Source organism: Camarhynchus parvulus, chromosome 1A (assembly GCF_901933205.1).
Source record: "Camarhynchus parvulus chromosome 1A, STF_HiC, whole genome shotgun sequence".
Classification (NCBI taxonomy): domain Eukaryota; kingdom Metazoa; phylum Chordata; class Aves; order Passeriformes; family Thraupidae; genus Camarhynchus; species Camarhynchus parvulus.
Window position 1 is genome coordinate 58,014,821 of NC_044586.1, and position 20,415 is coordinate 58,035,235.

Here is a 20,415-nt window from a genome sequence, read left to right on the forward strand (position 1 = left end):
TTGTAGTTCAAATTGTGCTTCAGGAAACATGCAATAAACATAATGCTCTACTAAACACTAAGAGACTTTAGTCCAGAGGGACTCCTTCTCATAAATTGCTTTATTGTAGGTATTTTTTGAACACGCCCTAGATAGTTTTGTTTTTGCTTTTCTACATTGGCTGCATATTGCTTTCATCCAACTAGCACAACTCCAGGTACTTCCTTGGAACATTTTTTAGGGTTTCCTACATAAATTCAAGCAGTGTTATCTTCTGTTTATTTTTCAGTAGTGCACTCAAAACTGTCAAATAGTTTATACAGCAGTCACTCCTGCTAATTGGTTTTTTTTTGCTTTGTGCTCCATCAGTAATACACAGATAATTACTTTGGATCTGAACTTCTCTGACTGACTGATGGTTCAGTCAATGCACAGAAAAGACAGAAAGCTCAGCAGGCACTGACCAGTCCATTACACACTGACAAAGCTGTCTTCAAATTGCCACAGATTGTGAAAACCACACCTACTCTGATTTTGTGGTACAATATGATTCAATACTGTAGTGTATAGGGTTTACACATTTACCCATGGGAAGAGTGAAAATCATAGTATTTCTACAGCAGGCACCAAGGTTCTTCTGTGGCATCCAACCAGTAGTTGGAAAGTCTATCTCATGTCAGTGAGGACAAGTTTGAACTATATTAATGCAAGTTAAAAAAACCACATTGAGTTCCTGAGAATTTAGACTTCTCTTATTTTTCACACATTGCACTGCTCTGGTGTTCAGTGTAAGACATGAATACATGCTTCTTTCTAACACCTTGATCATCTTCCAATGGAACAAATTATATTCATTAAAAAATAAGTAGATCCCTCCTACATTACTAGGTAAGCATTTCTTTGTTCCTTTTTTTCAAGTCTTTCTTTTCCTTTTTTTCCTTTGTTCATTGTTTTAAACATTTTCATCATCCCTTTAAGGCCAGATACAAAATGGTTGGTCATTTGTACTGAAATAGAGGCCAGGTGCACATAGCAGTGTCCAAAACCAGTCCTGAACATTTCTGCTGAACTTTTGCTGGACATAGACAGACCAAAGACTGGACAGAAAAGGGTCCTGGGACAAGGACTGCAGCACAGCATGTGCCCCATCTGTCCAAGTCTTATCCAAGCTGAGGCTAGCAAAACCAAGCTCACTCCTAAATTTAACCAGGTCCAGAAATGCAGTTTTTTCAGCCAAACACTTTGGCAGTCTCTGTTTGGTCCCATATACCCAGAGCAAAGCTGCTCAGAGTTGGGCTGTGCTTTCTCCCAGGCCCATCTGGTGTGTTTTGGCTGCAGAGCAGCCTTCTCCCAGCAGATAGGGGCTCTATCCTCACCTCATGCTCAGCATGCTCTCCTGAGAGGTGGGATGTGGCCGTGAAGGCCCTCTGTCTGAGGAACCACTCACTTTCCAGGCAATGGGAGTTAAAGGCAAGGGAAAATTAAGAACTTCTTCAAGCTTCGTGACCAATGGCAGCCACTCTCAGGAGTGGGTTTGGGGTCATAATTTCCCTCCTGCCTTCATCAGTAAGACAGCTGGCATTGGAGCCAGGGTGACCTTCCACCCTGAGGACTTAATGACCAGAATGAAAACTGATGTTCAGTCCTGCTTTGCACTTGAGCTACCAAGTGGCATTAAAGTTACATAAACTCACCACTATCAATCCCTCACACAAAACTTAGAAATCAGCACAGACCTCTCCTTTTTACTTGAATAAGCCAATATTAACCCCTCTCTCAACTGCCAGATGATCTAGAGCTCTACCTTACTGTGACAGTGCCAAAAGTTGTGCCAAGTGTACATATGTTTTCTTTCATTGTCACCAGGAGCTAGTCTTTATTTCATTCTTGTATGTACATTCCAGTGGAAAAAAAAAAAATTAAAAATTGCAAAGCCCTGGAAAACTAGTCAGGAAATGACATGGATTTACTTAGAGGTTTATAATCCTGATTTTGACATGACAACTATTAATCAATTTAGTCAATTGTGTTCAAGATTAACTCATGAAAAGGGCATAATTTTGTTAGACACATTTTTTAGGTTAAATTAGCATACTACAGCAAAGGTTGGTTTTGGTTGTGGAGAATCAGGTATTTTGCAAAGCATACAATTACTCCTTTTTCCTAAGGGCCATATTCACTAAAAATTAGCTTATGCACTAGAGAGGAAAGTATGACTTACTACATTATGAGTATTCACTTACTCACAGACAAAACTCACTTGTGAAAACATTACTTGAACCCACAAATGGGGGATTTGTTGACTGCAGGTCTTCACAGATCTGCCCTCTAATGGTTCCTTCTTCCCTCAGTGGGAGAAGTAGAAACCTACATTAGGTGGGATGGGCCTTGTACTCCAGGTAGGTCTTCCAAACAAGTGTGCCTTCTTAAATTCAGCTGCAGTTGGGCTCTCTTGCTTGGTCTCCTGCCAGACATGATGATGCTTATTTCCCAGACCCTCCTTTCATTTTGGAAGAGGGTGCATAGGGGAGGGAAATATTAATCTGAATAAAAGTATTGTACTCCACTTTCTATAAGGTAAAAGAAGATAAAGCTTTCCTTTGTTGTCAAGATAAAGCAGTTAATGATCAAAGACAGAAGGATAAGTGGAGTATAAAACCCCCATAGAGAAATGTTATGAAGTTGTAGTGAATCTGGCCCTAGGCAGCACCAGTTTCCATCAGCTGAAAGTTCTTAAACTTTCCCTAAGATGACTTACTGTGAATGAAAGCCAAGTGGGACAGATTCTCAATTGCCTTGTACCTTTGCAGTTAAACAAAGAGTGTGCTTCACACCAGTTTGCACAGACTTGAAAAGTTGTGCAAGGACTACGAAGAATCAGTCCCACTAGCTCACTGCTAGAAAAGAATTTACACTACATATAAAAGAAACTGACACTCTTCTCTTCTTTCATCCTTTGACAGCACTCGCAAACAAAATTACATGATGAATTTTTCACGGCAACATGGGCTCAGGCATTTCTACAACAGAAGACGAAGGTCACTTAGACGATATCCATGAAGAAACAAGAAATTTATTTTTTTTCCTCCCAACATGTGATGTGTTGCTTTCCATTCTTTAAATCTAGCACTGCATCTGGTATCAGGACTTTTCTGCAACTGGCTTGATGAATAACTGAAAGCCTTTTTCAAGACAGAGTATACACCACTTTTTCGCACTGTGAACTAATGAGAAGTGACTTATTTTCTCATAGGTAAATGTTTTAATGTTGATGTGTCTGTGAAAATTGTGATCTATTGTAATATCCGTTACAGTGGCAGTATTGGAAGTAAGCAACTAATTCTGTTTAACAGGAAAAAAAAGTTTAAGCACAAAGACTTTTCAGATTTTATGTTTATAAAAACCTACATACTAAGTACAGAATTTAACATTCTTTGTCACATAGTTATTTAAGTGCACTGTATTTCAGCTCTGTGTCATTTTATATGATTAAGTTATCATTGTTTGTCTTCTTCGTATTCTCTTCTACAACATGACACATTGGCACTGTATTTACTTGTTTTGTTGTTGTAATATTTTTGCTGCTGATTTTTGGGCTATTTACCTTCTTACAAAATGTATTTTAAAAAATCATCTAAGTACCTAATCCAGAAGATAATTGCAAAAGTAGTTGTAAAGGCGTTGATATCCTTCGGTCTTATTCTTTGATATGTCTGTTGGTTAGCATTGTTTTGTGGATAAAAAAAAAAAAAAGAATGCTTGACATTAAACTTTTTTCTACTAAGAATTTGTGGATTAAGCCCCAAACAGAAATTCCCAATTCCCTGTCTAAATGTAGTCAGTTCTCTGAAACTGATTTACTTACAGTAACTGCCATTTGGTGTCTGTAGTAATGAAGTGATTTGTAAGCAGTGAATGTTTCATTGTGTTCTCTTTGGTGTTTGTTTCTATTGCGGGTCATGTTTGTATCTTCTGATAAAGTTGTATCTACACCAGCAACGTTATAATGCCCCTATAGCCCTGAACTGTCTATTATCATAAATCAAATGCTTCACTTTATGGTGAACCAAGCTAAAGATCCATGCTTCAATAAAGATAATGTCAACAAAGAATTCTGATGTTAGACTTTTCAAGCCATGTGGGCTTTACATGAAATCATAACCCAAATTCTTTCACTAAATATCTAGATTCTAAAGTAAATATTAATGTTATCTTTAATATTTAGCCCATCACACTTAACAGCACTTTGCAAGTAACACAAACTAAGAGAGCTCCCCATCGCACCTATGGGCATAACACAGTCCTTGGAACAGGTCCTGGCACAATGAAGAAACAGGACCACAGAGCAATACACACTCTCACTTTATCTGCAAACCCAAAAATGTAAACCACTGTTCCCAAGCTCTGAGAACAAGAGTGTGGCACATGAGGAACCTCATTCTAAACAGACCAAGCTGGCAATTCTTAGAATCATATGAACCATTAATGTTGGAAAAGACCTGTAACATCAAGTCCAACTGTTAACCCAGCACTGCCAAGCCCACCACTAAACCATGTCCCTAAGCACCACATCTACACATCCTTCTAATACCTGAAGGGATGAGGACTCAGCCACTTCTCTGGGCAGCCTGTGCCACGCCTGACAACCCTTTCAGTGAAGAACCTTTTGATTATATCTGATCTAAACCTCACCTGGTGCAACCTGAGGCCATTTCCTCTTGTCCTGTACTTTGCTGCTTGAGAGAAGAGACTGCTGCCCACCTCACCACAGCCTTCTTTCAGGTAGTTGTAGAGAGCAATAAAGTCCTGCCTGGGTTTCCTTTTCTTCAGGCTAAACAATCCCAGTTACCAGAGCTTGTCCTCACCAGAGAGAAGTATCATATACACCTGCTGTGCTCCTACATCTTGCATATCTGCTTCTGGCACTATACCTGTCTGAACCAGAATGATGATCCATGTTCAGCTGAACCATGTGTTTAATTTGCAGGAGGTTTTTGACCACAGATACCTGAGCAGTGCAGAAAAAAAAAGGAAAAAGAAGTTGTTCAGTGACCAGCTAGTCAACTCCTTGGCTTGATCAAAATTCTGACAGACCTTTGGATGATCTGGAAACTTGCTGCAACAGTCCAGCCTCCTGCAAACTCACTGTACAGTTCTGGAGTGCTTTGTGTACTTTCAATTCCTGAAAAAAGATAATGGTTCTATTCAGAGAAGTAGCAGGAAGACAAAACATGAGGGTAATAAGAATATAACAATTTAATGTTTGGGCAAGTGATTTTAAAATATTGTAATAAGATTTTTGCCCACTGAACAAACAAAACCACAAGATCTAAACATTCCTATTTTTAAGATAACTTTATTTGCTTTAATACATCAATAGAAGGGTGGTAGTTCAATATAAAATGCATGTGCAGCTAATGTGCTTCCAGGAAATTAATTTATTTTAAAGATTTAGATACGATGAAGCACTTTGCCTGACTTTTCAGGCAAGAGATCAGCACAGCCAGAGAAGCTGCTTTTCACATTTGTATTTATTTCCTTTGAATAATGTATGCAATCACAACCACAGAGGATACCACAAAGCATTTTACCCAAACTCTTCACAAACTCTGCACTGGCTTTTCTCTTCCTCACTGGAAGATTCCCAGGTGGTATTATCATCTGCCCTTTCCAGACTCCAGGAAGTTTCTCCTTAGATTTTCTCCAGTCCTACAACACCCCACATAGCATACACATATGGTACACTAATGTGGGTTTTTATATTTTTCCTCCCATATGGCTGAAAGCAATGAATCATCTGACATTAAGCAGTTGTTAAAATAGCAAGGGTGGCACAAAGGATAATCAATGACAATAAATATGCTATAAAATGTACTTATAAGCTTATACACTGGTGTAAAACTTTTGCAGACATTAACTATGAAAACTGATTTTTAATACTTTTAGTATGCCTTATAGTCTTCCTTATTTCTCCTATCAGCTGACTAAGCCATGCTCCAGTAGAATAAGGAGAACTTAAGAGAAATGAAACAGAAGTACAGAAAAATGAAACTCTGACCCACTGAATTTCCTGAAATAAACAAAACCTGAAGCTCTCATAATTTTGCCTAAATGTTTTTCTCTCAAGCTTTGCTCATCCAAAGATGATAACATTTTCTTAATGGGAGGAAATGTGCAGAGCACCAATATTTTTGAAGAACCAAATCCAGCTTTGCATGATCTTGACAATATACAGAAAATGGTAGTAGTTAAATAACACAACAAATACCCCCAAGGACAAGACACTGTCAAAGAACAAGGTACCAGCACACAAACTGGGTAAACACCAGACTGGCCAACAAAACTATAGAAGTAGAATCAACAGCATAAAGCAGTTTTTAAAAATGCCATTTTGCATTGCATCAGGGGAAGTGTTTATGATAAAACACAATAAATATAACTACGTCTGCCAGTGCTGGTAAAGTAGACAGCAGTTGGCAGCTGTAGAGCCCTTCACTTAAATGCAGATATAAACAAGTTAGAGAGATTGCAAAGTACTGCAGCAGAAACAAGACCCTTGAACCCATGAGCTTCCAAGTAGAGAGAGTTGTTTAGTCTAAAAAGGAAAACATTTGGAAAGAGATATGACAACATCCATAAACATGGTTCTATGTTTTATTTACTTGCTAAACCTTCAGGGCAAATGTGACAGGGTGGAAATGCTGCCACAGCATCACCTCATCCTTTATCTACTACTAGTCAGTGGGATTGGTTATTATCAAAGCAGGAAGCCAGTGTGAGGCCCCAGACAAAACCCCCTCAGATCAGCTCTGTGGGGTTTAACTAGTGACTCAACACAGGAGGAACAGGAACAAGCCAGCTGCAGAGGGGAGCTACCTCCACCCTGAGCTGGCAAGGGAGCCTCAGAATGGAACAAGGCCAGCAAAAGGGCTTGCCCATATTCAGCATGACCCTAAAGAGCTGATTAGGGCTGTTAGCAGCCCAGAGCAGCTGAGGCCATGCAACTACTTGCAGTGCTTCTGTGAAGGAGCAGACAAAGCATTCACCACCCACAGGTGGTGGTTCTGTTGCTGGAAAAAAAGACCATGAGGTATGAGCATTCAGGCATTGTATAGGTAATGTGGATTGAATGTCCAGTGTTCTCTGTTGCTGATGTTTTCTGACTGTTGCCTTTTCTTCTCCATGTTATTCCTGGTTCAGCTAAAGGGCCTGACCTGGCAGTAAGCCTAAAGACTCAGTTCCTGTGTGGCTAATTACAACAGAGTCCGATGGGGAGAGTTTCAGCTGGCACGCAGCAAGGCGAGGCCAAGGCAAAAATGCTGTTCCAGGAATGGAAGGATACCATACTGGAGGATGATGATAAATGCTAGGTTTATAGACAAACAAATTTCTTGAGCTTCTTTAAAAAAAGAAGAGAATGTGGCTGTGCTTTTGAGCTCTGCTACTCAGGGGAGGTTTGTGCAAGTTAGTGGCAAAGAAGCAATGTCAGAAGGCTCAGCTGTTTCCCTGATGGCATCTGGGCCAAAGGCAGAACTCGGGGAGCTACTGGGAAGTCACAGGTTTGAGGGCCACTTCTGCATTAGCATGATGTTGCTGATACCATGAAGCTGGCTGATATCCCCAGGTCCCTTTTTCCCTGCACACAGATCATGTGCATACACACAGCCCTCTGCTGATACCCTACAGCTCCAGGTGGGCTGGAAACAGCACATGCAAAGCCATCCAACAGGTTTATACTCACAACTGGACACCCAGCTCAGCTGGTTTAAAATCACACCCTTCTCAGGAGAAATTTTAAATTATGTGGGTTCAGCCATTTTCAAGGAACTTCAGTGCAATAAAAGGAAAATGTCCCAATGTTTAGGCCTCTGCTAGAACAATTGTGGTATTATGGATAATAACAAAGCTTGACATGAGTTATGTGTCTGTAGAGGATGTGAGTAGCAACTAATTAACAGCAGCAGTTTGAGAACCAAGCCTGCTGGCACTGAAATCAGTAAGAAAATTCCTGTTCATCAAATGTGTTTCACTTCGTATGGAAATGTCCACCTCAGCCTTACTAATTCTGGTTTGACCTGTCCTAGCATCTGTGTAAGACTCCAAAGATACACAGGGAGTTTTGTGCCTTAGAAAGTTGTCTCATTCTCAGAAGATACATGAGGGTAGTTAGGGTGTGGTGGGGAGTGAGCCAGTTGATGGAGCCCCTCTGACCCATCTGGAATGTTCCATATGGGAAGTGCATGCCAGTGACCCAGTGGGAAGTGTCAGAACTCTGCCCTGCCAGCCCCTCAGCTACCTCCCCTGCCCATACCCACCACCAGGAGCTGCTGGAGGAAGTTGTGAAATCACCAGCCCAACAGCTGGAGCTCCACTCCAGGCAGCTGTGAGTGCTGGATCTGGCCTTTGACAGCACCTCTGGCCTTTGACAGCTTTCCTTATGCTGCTGGAGAGCTGTGGTTCCCACTGCTCCATCCCTCAGAGCCAGCTGAGCCCCCAAAGATCCCACTGAGCCCCCAGATCTCACACTGAGCCCTCTGTCATCACACAGCTCCAGTGGTGCGGGTGCACCCTTAACTACCATTCCATTATTACCCTCCACATGAGTGTTTTTATTTTCCTCAATTGTCTATATTGTTTATTCTGTACTAACTTTCCCTCCCTTTTCTTGGCTTGGCCAAAAATCCTCTTTTCATCTTGCTGCTACTGAGTTTAGCACTTCATTAATCCCTGTCCTTCTCCCAGAGCTGAACAACCACAACATCTTTTACCATTTTACACAATGCTGGAAAGAAGCAATAAAAATAATTATTAACTTTTGAGTGCAACATACTAAAATGCACACAAGAAATTAAAACCAGCTTGCATTTTAATGCAACCATTGACACAGTGTAACATAATCCTCAGGATTACTGGAACGTTCAAGATGCTTTATACCTGGGGGGACTTTCCTAGCAGGAAATCTGCTAATCTGTGTTTGTTTGAGGCTTTCTCTTCTCCTTTCTCCTTGTGCAGGTCTTCCTGTGGTATGTTACTGCAATGTATGTTTTACTGGCAACAAAGCACGTCAGAATTCACTACCAGGCCACACCCTCATAAGTGAATTACACCTGTATTCTAACACAGGCTACAAATTTCCAGGTTCAGGAAAGAATTAGCTTTTTGGATAAATAACTGAATCAACAAGCATGCCTTACCCAAAGTATCTCACTTACCCAGTTAGGTATAAAAATGGCATCCAACATCAGTCTGAATGAAGTCCGATGTAAGTGGCATTATCTGTTACTGAAATTTTCCAAGTAAATGCCTTTCTGTTACAACCTGTTTTCAGTAAACAAACCTCATATTTAAAAGGAACGTTAGAAATGTTTTGACCTTGAAATTTCTCAGTTTGACAATACTGAAATTTAAAGCGCTGTATTTCACCCTGAATCCATTTAAATTTTATTTGTTACTCTTACATTCTTACAAGCGCTACCATGTCAAGGAATCATTTAAAGATTTTCAAATAATACTGTCCTGTACACATCAGTTTCACAAATTTTTGCATGCTCTTAGTGCATAAGAGTTTCAAAGTTGGGAAAAAAACTTCTATAAACCTAAATCTGGGAGGTGGGAAAACATTTTTGTCTTGGGCAAGAGAGAGCTATCATTATGATAGAAAACATGATAAACCAAGGACTCGGAGATGAGATCTGTGAAGGCATTTAACTCCTAAGTCCTGCATATTCACAATGAAATTCGTACCTATGTGCTCTTTGTGCCCCTGAAGAAACGAAAAACCACACCCAGTTTCAAAGCTGGAAAAAAAACTTCTACATACTCTGCGTACAAACCTAAATCTGGGAGGTGGGAAAACATTTTTGTCTTGAGCAAGAGAGAGCTATCATTATGATAAAAAACATAATAAACCAAGGACTGAAAGATGACATCTGTGAAGGCATTTCACTACTAATTCCTGCATAATGACAATGAAATTCAAACGTATGCATTCTTTGCACCCCTGAAGAAATGAAAAAACACACCCAGATGTATATTTGGGGGAAAATTGAGCCGTTTGGCTGATCAGACACGGGAATAGATCGCCCAGGGAGTCACCATCCCTGGAGGGCTTCAAAAGCCCTCAGGATTCGGCGCTGGGTGATGTGGTTTCGGGGTTACAGGGGCAGGGCTGGGTTGATGGCTGGACTCGGTGATGTCAAAGGACTCGGTGATGTTAAAGGACTCGGCGATGTTAAAGCACTCGTCCATCCCTGCTCACCCCAGCCTTCCAGGGCTCCATTATCACCTCCGAGCGAGGGGGGCCCGGCCGGGGCAGCGCCCGCGCAGGCCGCGCCGCCGGGAGCGCGCACGGCCCCGCGGCATCCTGGGACTCGTAGGCCGCGGCGGGGACGCGCTCGGCCGGGGCTGCGGGGAGACTACGAGTCCCAGGCGCGCCCGGGGCGGGAGGGGGCGGTAGCCGGCAGGGGCTGGCGGCCGCTCGCGCCCCGGGGCTCCTCACCTTGGAGCGAGCGGCGGCGGCGGCGGCTGCCGGGCTGGAGGAAGGAGGGGGGCGGTGAGCGGAGCGCGGCCGGCCGGGCGGGGGTGAGCGGGTGAGCGCGGGGTCAGTGGCGGAGGGGGTCTCTCCCCTTGAGCGGATCTCCTGTGAGGGGAACGAGCCTCGCCGCGAAGAGCGTCGGTTGGGGTCGGGCTGTCCCCACGCCTGTGGCTGCCGCTCGTCACCTCGGGCCGGAGGTAGCCTGGGGGTCTCGCTCCGTGACATCCCCTCTCACTTCGCTCCCCGCCGATCCCGGCGGAGCGGCCGGAGCCCCGCGAGCGGCAGCCGGGGTCCGGGGCAGAGCCGGGGTCCGGGGCAGAGCCGGGGTCCGGGGCAGAGCAGCGCCGGGGTCCGGGGAGCAGCGCCGGGGTCCGGGGAGCAGCGCCGGGGTCGGGGAGCAGCGCCGGGGTCTGGGGCAGAGCCGTGCCGGGGCAGAGCCGTGCCGGGGCAGAGCCGTGCCGGGGCAGCGCGCAGGGGCTCCCGGGCAGCGGCGGCACCCGCGGTGCTCGGTGCTGTAAAACCCGCGCAGCGCCCACGGGGAAGCCGGAGGGAGGGTGAGAGATCAGTCATTTCCTCGTGTTGCGGCTGCACCCCTCCGACTGTAAGCTGCGGGTTGTCAGTTTAGGTCGGAGCGGCTCTCCCAAGAAGTCTTGTAACAACAAAAACTACGTGCTCTGCCCTTCAGTACTAGCTTTGACCCAAAGACCTTCAAAACCTTTCCAAAACCTCGATTAAACTATTCCTCCCCAACCCCTTCATGCCCTTCCACTTTTCAGGCAAAGAAGATTTTGCCTTTCCTATGTCAGTATTTTTCAGCTTCACGAACTGTGGGAACGTTTTGAACTCCTTACAAGGGATCAGTGAAAGCAACTAGGAAAAGCCAGCCAGAAAAGTAAGTAGGCTTAAATTTGCCATGCTCGTGCCCATGCAGCTATTGCAAAATTTCTGATTGTCTGAAGATTGAAATATGGTTGAAAGCTGGTTTTGGGATGCTTCAAAATTTCAGAGGACCCAAGTGGCTGTTGCAGCAGGCATTTAGGGATAGTCCAGTAATAAGGAAAAGACAAGACATTAGATTGCTGCCATTATTTCTGCTGATGAATCAGCAGAATATGCATTCATAATTCTTCATATCTACAACAGTAATACAGTTGTACAGCATTTTTTTTATGTTGATGACTGACAACAAGGGTCTAGGCACAGAATATTTTGGCTGAAGTTTTCCCAAACTAAAACTAAAATCTGCAGGCAAACTTTTAAAATATCTCTTACTAAATGTGCAGTAACAGGTATTTTGGGTTAACAGGTGTCTTGATTTATATTCCAGAACTTTCATGAGTAGGATGCTACTTTACTGCTGCTGTAGAAATAGAAAAACTAAGGTAATTTGCTGTTTCAGAAGCAAGCATGTGCAGGTGGCTTGCACCAAGTTAACTCTGTGGGGATCACCTCTTGCCTCCCTCAAGGGAAAGTTTGCACACTTTGAAACACTTGGTTTCTGACAGTCCTAAGCCTTCCTAAGACACGACAGATGTTTCAGTTCTGCATTTAGCAGTATTTCCAGACTGAAATGTTTTGTTAATAGGCTTGCACTATATTGTGAAACATCTCTGAAATGTAGTGTGGGAAAGGTATAGGAAGAGAATGGAGTTTCACACATGCAGAGCTGCTGTTGGTAGCTGATAAAGCATATTAATTTGCAATAGCATTTACTCTCTTGTATAGACTTGAGGGTATTTAACTCATCAGTCTCATTCTAAAAACTTCATTGCATTTAGAGGTATATTTATGGGGGGAGTTGGGGCAAAATTGAGTTATATTCAGAATCAGATTTCAGTGAAGGAAAGCTCTAAGTCCAGTAAGATACAAGCCTGCTGCTGCATCCATGTTCTAAACTAAACTTTATTTCCTCTCAGTATCGTGTCCAGAGCTGATATGCTTTTATTGCTTATACTGTACAAACTCTGTGTGCAGGGTAACAGTTTGCTTAAAGGCTGATATAATTTTAAAAAGTGCGGATAATTGAGCAATCTAGGTGAAAGGCCTAGGAAATTGTGATGTTTTTAGCATCTGGCATAAACTGAGCCTGTTTTCTAAGCTGAATACTTACTAAAATGCTCTGTTGGATTCAGCCATCAGATCTTACAATTTGGAGCCCTGAACAGCGTTTGCATTTTGCCTTTTGTTTGGAATTTCGAGTCCATTACTGTAGTTCATATCTTTAGCACACAGTTTTTCATGGTTATAATAGTCTGTCCCCAAAAATGCAATGTTTTTAGAACTTAAATATTCCAAAATCACATGGAAAGATGTTGTTATTATTATATTAGTGTGATGCTAAAATCATGGCAAACAGGTGCAGATTTAGCACATGGCTGTCACACTGTTGCTCTTCTGCAAATAACTTAAGAAAGAAGAGCTGAATGTATGTTTATCTGCTTTGACTGTTGCAGTATAGACAGACCAGTATTATCTTGAACTACTACTAATTTGAATTGCAGCTGTAGCCTCTGTAAATGTAACCAAGACCTTTGTGCATTCACTGAGGTGCCTAGAAAAGCCCAGTCCTTTGAGCTCCTCTGCCTCTCTTGGTCTCTGCCCAATGAACTGCTCACTGCTATTTTTTCTTCTATTTTATTGCTGATGTATTTTTCTGTAAGATCTGGTTTTCTAAAGCTTTCTTTTCTGTTTCTTTTTTTCTGATTGTTTCATAGCCTGTAACTTCTAGCACAAGAAAACCATGCTGAATCTAAAACTCTCAAGCTCTAATTAGCCTATTGATTTCCCAGTTATTTTTAATGAATTAAACACCATCATTATTCAGATGTTTCTTTCCCTAGAACTGTTAGTCAGAAGAATGTTCTGTTGCTAGACAGTATTTCTTGATAGTAATTCTTTACGTGGCTACATGACCTGCCATTGCTGTTATTTTATAACCAGTCGTCTATCTAAAGCTTTTTGCTCTTTAGAAGTACAAGCAGCAGCAAAGTGCAGATCTTGCTGTTATTTATCATGTGCCCAGGTAATGGGAAAGCTATATACAAACAGGCAATGCCAAGTATTTCCATGGCTTTGAAGATATGGCTGTAAATTTGTGCAGGCACTTGAATGAGTTTTGCAAGTCAGTTGCATTGATAGGATTTAGATTTTTATTTATAAGAGTACATATATGAACCACTGGCCTATGCAGGAACTTGGACTACTCTTCTCAAAATTTTGCATTAACTATTTATTTTATTTTGTGCAGTAGCAAGCTGAGAAAACCTTCCATGTGACAAACAATAGTGTGATTGCCTTCCTGGGAGGTTCTTTACAGGCTGTATTTTTACTGCCTGGGTAGAATCTTTTTTTCTCCAGCCTTCACTGAAAACTTATTGGTTTTGCCCAGGCAGGGGATCAAGTTTTAGTGCTCTGCTTTGACTGTTGCATACCATTTTGTATGTCCAGTTCTATTTGTGTTCTTATATTGTTGTGGTTATTAGGAAGGGTGTGGGTTAGCTAATTAATAGATTTTAATCTGTTAATTGAAAATCTGAGATTCTGACACATAGGCTGGGCTAGAGCAAAGATCAAATTGCTCCTTTTAATTTATTTTATGGAAATTAGGTTCTGAAGCAGGGCTGAGATTTGAGAACTCCTCAGCAAACCTCTCATCCCATGTTGGGTGGGGCTTTGAGCAACCTGGTCTAGTGGAAGATGTCCCATAGCAGGGGTTTGGAACTAGGTGGTCTTGAAGGCCCCTTCCACTATTCTGTGATTCTAAGACACAGAATTTTCCAATCCAAATCAAAGATTGCTGTGTCTGTTGTTTGAAACATCCTTGTTGCAGTTCACTCTAGTAGGGACAGATCAATTAAGCTCAGTTAAGGATTGAACTGATTAAGGGTTACAAAATTTCTACCTGGTTTTCATTGAATAGAATTTAAAAAGCTATACCCCATGCAGGACAAAACTTGGATTGCTGCTCAGAGGTACCCACAGGGAACTGCCTGTTCCTGTTCTCACAGAGCTCTGCTACCCTCAGGCAAATCTGAAGAGTCACATAAGGAACAAAACTACAGATCTTGGACAGATACAGGCAACTGTAACATCTTCTCTGAATACAGAAGTTTTACTGCTGCTACCTTACCTTTATAGCATAACATGGTTCAAGTCCTTTCCCAGAGAAATCTATACCCGAGTTCATTTACCACTTCAGCGTCTAATCCTGCATATTCTGCTTTACTAGGATCCTGCCCCAGCTTCAGGGTTTGGACATAACATTGTTTTCTAAGCCCTTCCAATTTCTTTCAGGTTTACTGTTTCATTACCTACTGTCTTTGGTTCATTGCATTTTTCTTTTTGGAATTTTGCACTGTACTTGTTTGCTTGTTTTCAGTTCCATATTATATGATTCCAGTTTTATTTCTTTGCCAGTTTCGTGCTTAAAATCAGTATATGTGATCTCTTTTTGGTGCTTCATTTAAGTCCATATAGCTGAACAGGCGACCTGAGTCTAACTAACTACAGTTGTAGTGAGTCTGATTCTTTTTCCCTGTTTTCTGGTGACATTTGTTTCTTTTGCATATGTGTTCCTGAGAAGGAAAGAAAGGTTCACTGAGTAATTTTCTGATGATTTCTTCTTGCAAGAACCTTTCTTCATTTCATTTGATGATCCCCAGCCCAGATACCCTTCTTGCTCTTCCAGTTCCTTCATTAAGACACCCTGTTCTAGTGTAGCTGTTGCAGGATTGTTCTGTTCATGCAGGGTTGCTCTGCCAAACAAACTTAGAGGGTCATTTGGAGAAATGTTCAGCTCCATGAGGGCTGATCTGTTTGTTTGTGCGGTTAAGAACAGACATGGGGCTGTCTCACATTAAAATTTCATCAGCCACAGAAAAAATATGAAGCCATAAGGTGAGCTGCAAATAAAGCAAGGGTTTGCTGTGAAATACTTATTTGAGAAACTTCTGTACGTGTTATTTGCTTACAGTGCATTTTAAAAATTTCAAGCAAAAGCAGTGTTGGCCTGTGCTTGCTGTGCACTCATGGCCTTTAGGTGTAATCTTGGCATCAAAACATTGTGGAAGGTTATTCCCACTGTCTGGCATTCACCTTCAGATCATGAAGCAACACTCAAGTACAAAAGAGACAGGAGAATGCTATTGTTTAGATAACATCTTAACCAAGCAACAATTGCATAAATGGGGACAGGATCTATCATATGTCATGTTCTGCTTACCGCTCATGAGGGGTTTGGTTTCATACCTAGTGCAGAAAAAAACCACAGAAAATGTGTGTTATGAAGTCGCTTCCAAGAATGAAATGTTTGCAGATCCTAACATGGATAGGGAATTCTCAGAACTATCAGGAGGAGAGTTGCAGCTTTGAGACGTAGTTAGTCATCCTGCTTTCCCGAGGAGTGGCTGCCCTGTGCTGAAGTTCTGTGTCGCCTTTCAGAAGCATCAGTTCTTCAGGAATTTCTTCAAGCATGGTAGTGGCTCTAGCCTGTTTTACAGAGGAGCAGATCCTTTCAGAACATGTTAGAAAGAGAGCCTTGTAAAGGATCCTTGGAGACTTTTCAAAACCTCATGTTACTCAAGTAATGGTAGTTACTTTATGCCATGTTTTCAGCAGTGAAACTGGAATATAAATTTTAATCCTATTCTAAACCCTCTCTTCTTCCCTCTTTGCACCCCAGTCATTTCTTCCTCTGACCACACTGTTTTACTATCCTTCAGTTTTCTCTGACTTGAGAGGTTTGCACTGTAAACATTCTGACCGAAATAATTTTGTTATAAATAACAACCTTCTATTTTTCATGGTTTGTTTTTAACTTGATGCAGGACTTGAGAGGGTAGTGATCTGTGTAAAGAGTTGATGAAGCAGATAGGGGAGAATTATTTTCATGGCTTTTCTGCAGAAGGAAGTGTATCACAGAATGAAGTAATTTCTTTCTGCACAGACACTTGTTTACTGTCTGCATGTTCCACTTTGCCCGAAAAAATGAACCAGTTGCTGGAGGTCCACTGAGATCACAAGAAGTAAAGAAGTTATTCTGGCTTAGCTTGGTGTGTATTCATGATCTTGATTTATGTTATCTCCTCTGATCAACTGAAGCTTTATGAAGAAAACTGCTCCACCAAATTTTTTGGCAGTGGATTTTCTCTGGAGATGAAGCTGGCTAATGATTACCTGTCTCTGAAGTGGTGCATGTCCTTATCAGTCGGCTTAACAAAGCATAATAAAGGGGTCATCAGCCATGCTACTGTTCTGATTAACTTACTGATTCCACTGTCACTAGGAACTGCTTTTGGCAAATGGAAAGAGGATGGCAGACTAGGATCCAAGGTCACTGAAGTTGCAAAAAGCAGAAATAAGAATGATCGTATTGCCATGGGTTCTCATGGTCATCAATGTGTTTACACTGGAAACAGAAGCCATCTCTTATCTATGTCTCAGAGGGAAGGAAACCAGTGTTCTGCTGCTCAAAGTGCTCCAGATGTTTGTCTTATGTGGAATTGATTAAACAGCTCAATCATTGTAACATGTCCTAAAACATTCTGTTGATAAAAACAAACATAAGATTGCTGGTTGATAGAGATATGCCTAAGACACTAATGAATTCATTAGTCCATGCAGTAAACTTTGGGGCCTTAAGTATTTTTGGCAAGGAGCATGAAATATAAATTACCTCTTACCAGTTACATAATCATCTTATTTTAAAATAGATATATATCTTATTTGTTACCATTTTGAGAGAAGGATCTTTATGCTCAATGTTATTATTATGCTGTTTTCAGTGGCTAAGATAGGTTCATTAGAGGAAAATATATCATACTGAATTCAACAGCCTAAGGAAGATGGGGCTGCTGCTGCTGCTCCATATCCCCAGATCCAACCAGTACCAAGGCTGAAGATGTGTTTCCCATAAGCACACAGACACACAAAGTACTTAGATCTGTGCATGGCAAGACATGCATATCAGAGAGGCAACAGCTTCATCCCTTCTGCTCTCTAGCTAAGCAGGATGGAGGGCCAGTAGTGAGAGTATATGTACACATGTAGGGATACATCACACATCTGCAAGGTGGATGGATCCCTCCAGCACACAGGCTCACACAGTCTGCCTAGTAGCTCCTTCATCCCAATTTCCCCAGCTGAGCTGGACATATGAGCCCCCAAGGTCATAACCCCACTCCAGCTGTTGGTACAGACCATCCCATGTGCACACATGTGACTGGCCAGGACTTCCCAGGACCCCTTTGGCTGCCCCTGACTGCTCTTACTCTTAGAGATGGGCAGATGCTTTTCAGAGCTGGCAGGGACTTCCAGGGTCCCATAGGTGACCCTTGTGTACTACTCTGGACTGGTGGCAATGAGCTTTTGATAGGCTGATGGCTCATGTGGTGGTCTTGGCAGTAGCCCACCAGGGTATTACCCAGGTTTTCTATCCTGCTGTTGTTCTGAGTAACATTATATGTGTGTGGAGAAGCTTTTATCACACAATGAAACTCACCTTTGATTAATCATCTCACCTTTCTAATGATTAGAGTGGACATTTTACCTGTCTAGAAGCTGCATAGAAATTTAAGGTCTTGATTTATTTTTTTCCCAAAGGTTCACTCCTGGAGTGCATTTCTTAGATTAGGACCTACACAAGGAAAATTTTGTTTGTTTCACAAGTTACCCCTAAATTTATGAAATTTTACATAAAGGCCTCAGGTTTAAATTACCTAGTTGTTAGTGGATTTAATGTGAGGAGTGGAGGAAGAATGAAAATGGTGAGAACAGTCCAATAAAATCAGGAGAACACATTCCTTATGACTCCACCCGGTCATTTTACACCTATTTGAAAAACAATTCTGTACTTGTTACTGAGGGTGAAAAGTGGAAGGGCACTGGGGAATGAGGCCAGAGAGAAAAGAAAGAAATGAGCCATTATGTGGTTCCTAAAATCACCTGGGTTTGTGTCTTGCCTCTTCAGACAGTAGGAGCAGAGCTTGCAGTAACTGTGCTTTTCAGGGTACATTTGGGAGAAGATGTTTAACATAGAGTGGCAGTATTTCCACCAGCCCTTTGGCTGATGGCAGTCACCTGCATTTGTAAGCTGGAAGACAAAAAATAGTTCATAGACTTTTTACCTCATGATCAAACTTGGAAGTCTCTAGCAGAGGTCATACTGTAACACAGTACTAGTACTGTCCACCTGTGCTTTTCTCCTATTTAAAGCAATTTGTGCTTCCAAAAGAAAGGGGTTTTGCCCTTGTAAAACAGGCAAGACAATGGATTTGCTGCTGCCTCCCCCATTTCCTTAGGTAGTTCAGACACATTCAGGTTAGATACACGTTAGGAGAAAAAGTGCCTGTTAAAGCTGCAAGAGTCACATAATACACCATTCTTAATGTCTCCAGCTTCTTGCTTTTTTCTCCCCATATTTGTATTTTGAATCCAAGGAACAGCAGCCAAATCTCTGTTCCTATAAATTTTATGGTTGCACTTTGATTCACGTGATTTGGATCAAAAAGTATTGTCCTCTACAAGAATCAGTGCAGATGGCTTGACAGACCTCCTTTATCAGCTAAGACTGGGAAAAGAAAGTGCTAATTTATTACTGATAGTGTTATAAGTTCATGTTTGCTCCACTTTTTTTTTTCTTTAACACCTTCAATTTGATAATAGCAGGAAAGATATAAGACAGGCCTTTATCAGTCAGATAAAGAATTGCCAACTCTTAAGTCTTCTGCATACAGGTTTTACCTACTTCAACTCAACTCTTATCTGGCTGATAAGATTAATGACAGTGCTTCTTACAGCTTTTTAACTTTATTCGTGCCATGAAGTTCAAAGGTTGTTGGAGAGCAGTATTCCACTGGCCACCATTCTCCTTCTCTTCCTCTGGATAAAGGTCTGTGAGTTTTCAGAAGTCATAGCAGTAAGCTTTCTTTTCATGAAAATGGCAGTACCTTGCTTTTGCTCTTCTTCAAGCATTCTGAGAGTGAAGGGCTAGGCTCAGTTTCTGAGCCTTGGATAATTGTGTTGCCAGTTTGTCATACAGCAAACACTTGGAGAGACATTCCAACCAGTCGTGAAATGTTACTATTTTGCTATTCAATAGACAATGTGTATCATCTCTCATAAAAACAAACATCTCAGTCTTGCCCTCTGTGTACTTTTGGAAAAGAGAGGGATGATATTAAAGACTTTAATTGTTACTGTACTATCTACAGCGTAGTATTTTAGGTTGCCATCAAGGAACATGCTTATGCTTATGTTAAGATGAAGTTGGTGAAATGACATGGAAAAAAAGAGTGTGATATATCCAGCAGTAGTTTTAGGTAGATATAGGATCTCTTTTAACTACATGTGATTTGTTTTCCATGTTCTTGTGTCCACTGTGAAGGTAAAGACAAGATTCTGTCATATCCTCCCTCAGGTTACTTTTGTTTTAGCTGGTTCTCATGATTCAGTGCAGTGTAACTTCCTTACTCTAACAGAATCAGAAACATTCAATCTACAGTTTAAAAACCTTCAGATTGAGTGATGGTGAAGCTTGGGTTGTGACCTCTGGTAGTATTCCAAACTAACTCCTGCCACAATCTGAAAAACTGATTTAGAATTGGGCCTTGTTCAGTTAGTCAAATACAGCATTTGTATAATTTATTTTACCATGAAAAACAGAGGCAGGATGGAACTTTTGTTCTCCAACCTGGAAGAGTTGGAGCTTGTGTACAGAAGTGGAGACCTCCAGACCTCTCCAGGTCTAGATTTATATTACAATCTCATGTGGCTCTTCTATATATTTACCAATCTACTTGAAGCTGAACAAACTCAAAGGTGGAAATTCAGGACCTGAATTGTTTGGGGTTAGCAGGGCACTGTCTTGTGTTGCTGTCCTTTGTAGCAGAAAGAAGGCAGGGTGT

General features: G+C 41.7%; 3 protein-coding genes across 4 annotated transcripts in view; 2 read left to right on the plus strand and 1 right to left on the minus strand.

Annotated features, from left to right (window-relative positions):
• RELN (reelin) overlaps positions 1 to 4,091 on the plus strand; it is a 283,282-nt gene extending 279,191 nt beyond the window's left edge. The window contains 1 exon segment of the mRNA XM_030960223.1: positions 2,943 to 4,091. Coding sequence (XP_030816083.1) covers positions 2,943 to 3,039 — 97 coding nt within the window. The 3' untranslated portion in view covers positions 3,040 to 4,091.
• A 6,119-nt stretch (positions 4,092 to 10,210) lies between these two features.
• LOC115910589 (atherin-like) lies at positions 10,211 to 10,738 on the minus strand. The gene has a single exon (XM_030960840.1). The coding sequence runs from the start codon at positions 10,736 to 10,738 to the stop codon at positions 10,211 to 10,213; it is 528 nt and encodes a 175-aa protein (XP_030816700.1).
• SLC26A5 (solute carrier family 26 member 5) overlaps positions 10,445 to 20,415 on the plus strand; it is a 33,675-nt gene continuing 23,704 nt past the window's right edge. Inside the window, exons 1-2 of one of the 2 annotated variants that reach the window (XM_030960818.1) lie at positions 10,445 to 10,531; positions 11,320 to 11,405. The gene's annotated coding sequence lies outside the window, so the exon portion shown is untranslated. Of the gene's footprint in view, positions 10,532 to 10,993; positions 11,406 to 20,415 lie in introns of those variants that run through there. The other variant, XM_030960819.1, reaches the window with a different exon arrangement.